Raw genomic sequence first — 6296 nt, 5'->3', positions numbered from 1 at the left:
ACACAGAGTGGACCTTCACACTCAGGGTGGGCCTTACACACAGGGTGGGCCTTCACACACAGGGTGGGCCTCACACACAGGGTGGGCCTCACACACAGGGTGGGCTTCACACACAGACCCTGTCAGAGACACCAGCAGACACGACTTTGCTTGTTTCTGTCTGTCTTTTCATTTTTTTTTACAAAGTCTGACTATGAGAGCTGCCCTCAAGAGAAGCACCACTGTACACTCAACACCAATGCATCACGGGGCTTAGTGAACATGAAGTGACTCCTAGGCCAAAACGCCCAAAAAGTCACATGTGTTTTGAACCACAGGGTAGAATTTTTAAAAATTAAAATGAAACTGCTAAAGTACACCATGGAAAGAAGCCACCACCTTCTTTCTTCCTCAGCTGAAATCCGATTACTCTTTTCAGTTAAACAGCCTGACAGCCAGACATGGTGGAGCATGCCTAGCATCCCAGGGCTTGGGAGGGGAGACAGGGAGACTCCAAAGTGGATGGCAGTAGCCTGGTCTTACCTAGTGAGATTCTGCTTGCAAGAACAAACCAGGAAACCAACCAATCAAGACATGCAAAAGGGGTTGGGGATTTGGCTCAGTGGTAGAGCGCTTGCCTAGCAAGCACAAGGCCCTGGGTTTGGTCCCCAGCTCCAAAAAAAAAAAAAAAAAGACATGCAAAAGAAGCCAGTCTGCAGAAACCGACAGAACCAGAGGGGAGGCTGGGAGCTCCTGAGGAGACTCAGGAGTGAGGGGCTGCCTTCTCCTGACTTCAGCTAACTATGGGGCAGCATGCCGAGTACAAACTGTCCCACAAACCTCAAAGACAAGCCACAAAATCCACATTAGAATATAAGTTTTTTTAATTTTTATAAATAACTTATCTGTTACAAAGATAGTTTACCCAGCTAAATCACAAAACCATCAACTCAAGATATCCAAATTACGTTTTATTAATAAAACCAGTAAAAACTGACTTACCAATCTTCACATAGAACTGCAGAGAAAGCTGAAAAACAAGGCCTACTTTAAAGCACAACGCGTCAAACACACGAGTTTGGGGTCTGCTGACTAGTGACCATGCTTGCTGGATGTCTCCCCATAGCCACGGTGCAGAGCCGGAGGCGAGGCTCTGACCTTTGTACACTCCTCTTACGTGAAGCATAGCCACGTGTGAACACTTACAGTGGGACAGTCTGATTTCCTATTTTTGTTCTATTTCAGCACTTCCCTCGGCCCCATTCCAAGCACTGATAATTTCATAATTCTTTTAAAATGCAAACTTATTTTTTCTTGATTTTATTTAGTTATATACATTCCTGATCATATGAATATTTATTTTCCTTACAAAAATATATCATCAAAATAAAGAGATGTCTGAGGTTGCTTCAGTGTTCAAGTCTGCTTGTTTTCTTTCTTTCCAGCTTTTCTTCAGTTGTCCTAATGATGACTATGTTGTAAATACCATGACTCTCCCCACGCCAGGTTAGACGTGGACTGTACCACCTGCAGGGTAGCTACCCTTCTTCCCGGAAAGAACAGGCTGTGGGAACGGCTGCTGTGGCTGCTTCTCAACTGCACTTTCCCAACAAGAACCTCCCGTGGAGCTCTACGGACACCACACAGACGGGGCGAGATGGCGGTGGGTTGAAATACTTTTTGCTTTAAGCTGCTGGAGAAGACAAAACGACATGTTTGGCCACCCACTGCTTAAGTCAGTGTACAGCATGACCATCCTACATGGCTGCCGTGTTTCCTGCAACTCCCATGCAGCACCTGCACTGGCACCAAGGGGACGACGGACGGGCAGGCGGGTGGGAGGTGGGGGGAAGGAGGGGAAGGTGTGTTGTGCACAGTTTCTTCACTTCATTAATGCTCTTTCTATCGTATGGCATTGCTTTTCTCAGGTAAGGTAAGGTAAGAACATGATCGTGCTTACTAAAAGGGAAAAAGAACATGAGTTAACAAAAGTCTATTACACTATACATATAGAAATATAAGAAGATAATGAAGAAATCGAAGCAGACGTGAGAGATCTGTACAGTAGGAAAGGCTTGGGGAGCGCACTGCGGATTGTACAGACAGACACACTGCTTTCCTTTGATCTCACACCTAGATGCTGGCTTCACAGAGACGTCCTCAGGGAAGACAGAGGACAAGGCCAAAAGTACCACAGATTTGTGACGATTCCCGCACCTACTGGCACTATGTGGCAGCAGAGTTTTTAAATAGTCAAACCTTGTTCCTTCTCTTTGTGTATGTAGTGTTTCATCAAAAGCTTTAAAAACACAAAAAGCGATCATCCTGTTCCTTCCTCCCATCAAGATCAGTAGTGACAAGAGGGGAGAAGTCCTGGGAACGCCTAGGCATTGACACGGTGACACTGGACATGGTCAGGCAGCAGGCAGCCCGGTCTCTCAGGTCACCTTTCAGGTGATGAATCCCACTGCCCGTGACTTAGACTGAGGTATCGTTAGCTCTGTGGGCTGACACTCGACACAGCACACCGCTGTCTCCCCACACCTTCAACTGGACTAACTCCTACGTGGCAGTGAGACACTTCCCATGACAGGCGACGGTCTTGAAGTTTAGACGTGGCTTCCGAGGAAGACGGGGCCTTTGGCTCAGAAATGCCGCGGCATCTCACACTGCTCACAGCGGATTAAGGCCGGGTGGTTCAGAAACGTACAGGCAGTGCAATTCCACTGAGCCCCCTCCTCATCCTCTGTGTCTTGAGTCTTTGGTGCTTTGATGGTGGACCTTTGATCTATAAGGAAGCAAAAGAAAAAACAATTTTAAGTTAAATAAAAAAAACAAAAAACTAAAAAACCCAAAACCCCAAACAACACAAAGCCTAGCTACCAAGCTGGTGACAGGTGAACTGGCTGAGCTGACACGTCCCCCTCTGGGGAAGAGCAACACGACTCACAGAAATACTTAGATGGCCTAAGGGACAGCACGGCCTCGCATTTCCAAGTGAAAGAGAAGGAAGGTGAGCACTGACTGTCACATCAGACTGTCACAGGCCCTGCTGACCGTCACACACTGCTGAGTGTGACCCTGGGTCTCGCATCCCATTCCAGCTGTGTTTATATTTGTTTTTACTAGGAATACAAGTTTCCATTCAATGTAGTGTTTTTTATCTAATGAAAAAACAAGTCTTTAGTGACACAAAAGACAAACAACTCTGCCATCCCACTTTTTGTTTTTGAGGCTGGGTTCCACTTTGAGGCCCAGGTTGACCTTAAATTTGCACCAACCCTCTGCGTTAATCTGCTGAGTGCTGGGATTCAGTACGTGCTATGACCCTTGTTCGCACTTAAGGCAGTAACACACTGAAAGAGTGAGGCAGAGTCACAAAAAAAAAATCCCATTTTCTTGCCGTATTTTTAAAACTCAGACAGGGTCTAAGAGAGCTCTGAATCTGGTTTAAAACAGCAGGGAGCTTTCTGCAGTGCTCAGTCCTTTGGTGCTCAGCTCCTTGGCTGCCATATCCAAAAGCCACCACCTTCTACAATGCCAACGTTTCCATCTACCAAGTTTCATCTTGTGTTTAAATTTGTAATCTAGTTAACTTTTTTACATTTATGCATTTTGTATATGTACACGTGTGAGTAGGCATGTATCACAGCATGAATGTGGAGGCCAGAGGCCACCTTGTGGGTTGTTTCTTTCCCTCTACCACGTGCAGCCAGCCTGGGGATTGAATTTAGGCCACCAAGGGCTGGCCAGCACCAAGAGCCCTCACCATGTGACCTTCCTGCAGCTTCATTCAGTCACTGTCTATATATGGGTGTGGTGTGTGTGTGTGTGTGTGTGTGTGTGTGTGTGTGTGTGTGTGTGTGTGTACCCCATCATCCTGCATATGGAGACTCAGCTTTCCCGAATCATTTATCTACAGCTCCACTGTGAGAGGAGGTGAGCACTGACACACCTTGCTTGTCCCTATTCTGTCCCACTGCTGTGTATCTGGGGCCATGCTTCTGCACCTTTCTGATCACTGCCTGTCACTCGCTCTGAAGCAGGAGTGTGCTATTTCCAGCTCCATCCTCATGCACGGGGGCTCTGCCTGTTTGGAGTCCCGTCTGAGTTTTAGAATATCTTTCCTATTTTTACAATGACACTGCAAGTGTGTAGAATCTGTAGACTGGGGCTGGCAGTGAAAAACGCTGGCTGTTCTTCCTTCCACAGGACTGAGGTTCACTTCCCAGCACCCACATGGCAGCTCACAAGTGTCTGTAACTCCAGTTCCAGGTGACCTGACACACTCACACAGACACAGGCCGATAAAACACCAATGCACAGTAAAAACAAAACAAAACAAAAACGGTAGATCTTGGGTATTGTAGGTAGTTCGACAGTATAATGTTTATAATCCATGAACATGAATATTTCTGATAATTTCCTTCTTCAGTGTTTATAATTTTGATAAAAAATTCTTCTGCCTCTTTGGTGGAGTTTACTCCTATTTTAACGTTTTGATTGTTAATGTGAAATGAAACTTTTTTGATATTTATGAATTTTTTCATAACTGTACAAAGAAACATAGCTGATTTTTATATACTGCAACATTAATGAATTTACTAAGTAGTTTTTAACAGTGAGTGCTTGAAACTATGACTAATACTGATTCTGATAAATACTATGCTTTTTCTTAAAACACAAATACCTATAAAACTTAGTTTACAAATTAGGTATAGTAAAAGAGTAGTAACTCATAGTAAAATAGATTATAACACTATACTAATGAAAGCTACCTAAATGTTACACATTATTTCTGAAATATTTCTCTATGGCTAACGGCAGCGGAGAACCCACAAGAGCATCAGTCTCTTCTGCTGTTAGAGGTGACTCTGACTGGGTGCCCTGCTGCTTCTCACATAACTGCTCAGGTGAGGGCAGGGCCTCTACTGAAAGAAGTAGAATGTGGGCACTCCTGTCTTGTGATAAACGGCCTTTATGATGCTGAGGTTAAATGCCCTTTCGCTTACTGACTTTCTTTGTATTTACTTGTTATCGTGTGGACTGTGTGCATGTAAGCCAGGGCACATATGTCAGAAGACAGCTGCAGTTGTCTCTCTCCAATGACTGAGTCCAGGCCATCGGGTTTCACAGGAGGTACCTTTCCCAGCTGATGCAGTTTGGACTTCATGCTTTAATCATGAGTGGACAGGCTTCCATCCTGGTCTTTTCATGTGTCTATGGACATGACATGGTTTCTTTGTTCACTTAGTGTAGTCCACCCTGTCATGCTCTGTGTTTCTTATAGTCAGAATTTGCTTTCTTAATATTGTATGTTCAATTACAAATCATTTTACTTCTCTTAGGGCTAAAAGCAAATTATGTATCATAATGAATAGTGAAAATACTGACCTAAATATATATGCCTGTACATTTAATTCCAGTCAGTCAGATCTATGCACACAATTTCGTCTGCACACAAATCCTAATGCCTGGATCAAACACAAGGCCTACTTCATGTCCTAGTCTGCTGCACACATATGCTGTGATTGAATGCTGTCAAAGGTTACTAGACGATACTGTTTTGAAATTTACCTGGAATTCAGGATATGTGACTCAGAATTATACAGAACAGTGTTCTCAAATCTGAATTTCTCTAAAGCACCTGCTTATCACTGTTTAAAAATGTAAAGACACTACACCTTTGAACTTTATTTTAAACCCAAACTTTCTGTTTTGGGAGTACACAATAGCTACTAAGGCCTCAAACATATTCTAAAATGTTAAATACATCACATCTTTGCATCCTCCCCAAACCCCAGAATGTAAATAAAAACAAACATCTCCCTGATGAATTCACTCCAGAATACTAACGTTGGACAGATGCACTTCTAAAGTGGAAGGTTGAAAAAAAATTTTGTTTTCTAAGATTTGCTTCCCAAAATCTAAGTAACAGTTCCCACTTAACGGACGCACTGACCTTTAGGTTTGGGCGGCACAGGGCCTACAAATCCAATATTGTCATAAAAGTTATGGATAGCGCTGGGGTTAAAATGCGGTCCTGAAATATGTAAAAAAGGAAATATATCAATATTTATAGCTAAAAAAGATTTAACTTTACTTTTTAAATCAAGCATTTCTTTCTAAAAATAAGCACAAGAAATGCTTTAAATTATACCCTATTAATTTCAAGTTATATAAGACTTCAAGAACATAACTCAAATAGAGATATAAGAGAGTACTCATAAACAGAGGCAAGTGATGAACTGGGAAGAAGTACAATTAATGCTTGTAAGAAAGAACTAGAATGTGACAAGGTAAAATGAGAGCTTACT

General features: G+C 43.1%; 1 protein-coding gene across 2 annotated transcripts in view; it reads right to left on the bottom strand.

The window, feature by feature from the left end:
- Nucleotides 1–841: 841 nt before the first annotated feature.
- Tab2 (TGF-beta activated kinase 1 (MAP3K7) binding protein 2) overlaps nt 842–6296 on the bottom strand; it is a 47280-nt gene continuing 41825 nt past the window's right edge. For both annotated transcript variants that reach the window (XM_032894997.1, XM_032894996.1), the window contains 2 exons: nt 5942–6022; nt 842–2767 (listed from right to left, as the gene is read on the bottom strand). In XM_032894997.1, coding sequence (XP_032750888.1) covers nt 2625–2767; nt 5942–6022 — 224 coding nt within the window. In that variant the 3' untranslated portion in view covers nt 842–2624. The remainder of the gene's footprint in view (nt 2768–5941; nt 6023–6296) is intronic.

This window comes from Rattus rattus, chromosome 2, assembly GCF_011064425.1.
Source record: "Rattus rattus isolate New Zealand chromosome 2, Rrattus_CSIRO_v1, whole genome shotgun sequence".
Lineage (NCBI taxonomy): Eukaryota > Metazoa > Chordata > Mammalia > Rodentia > Muridae > Rattus > Rattus rattus.
Note: the sequence above shows the minus strand (reverse complement) of the source record. Positions and strands in the feature narration are given on the sequence as shown.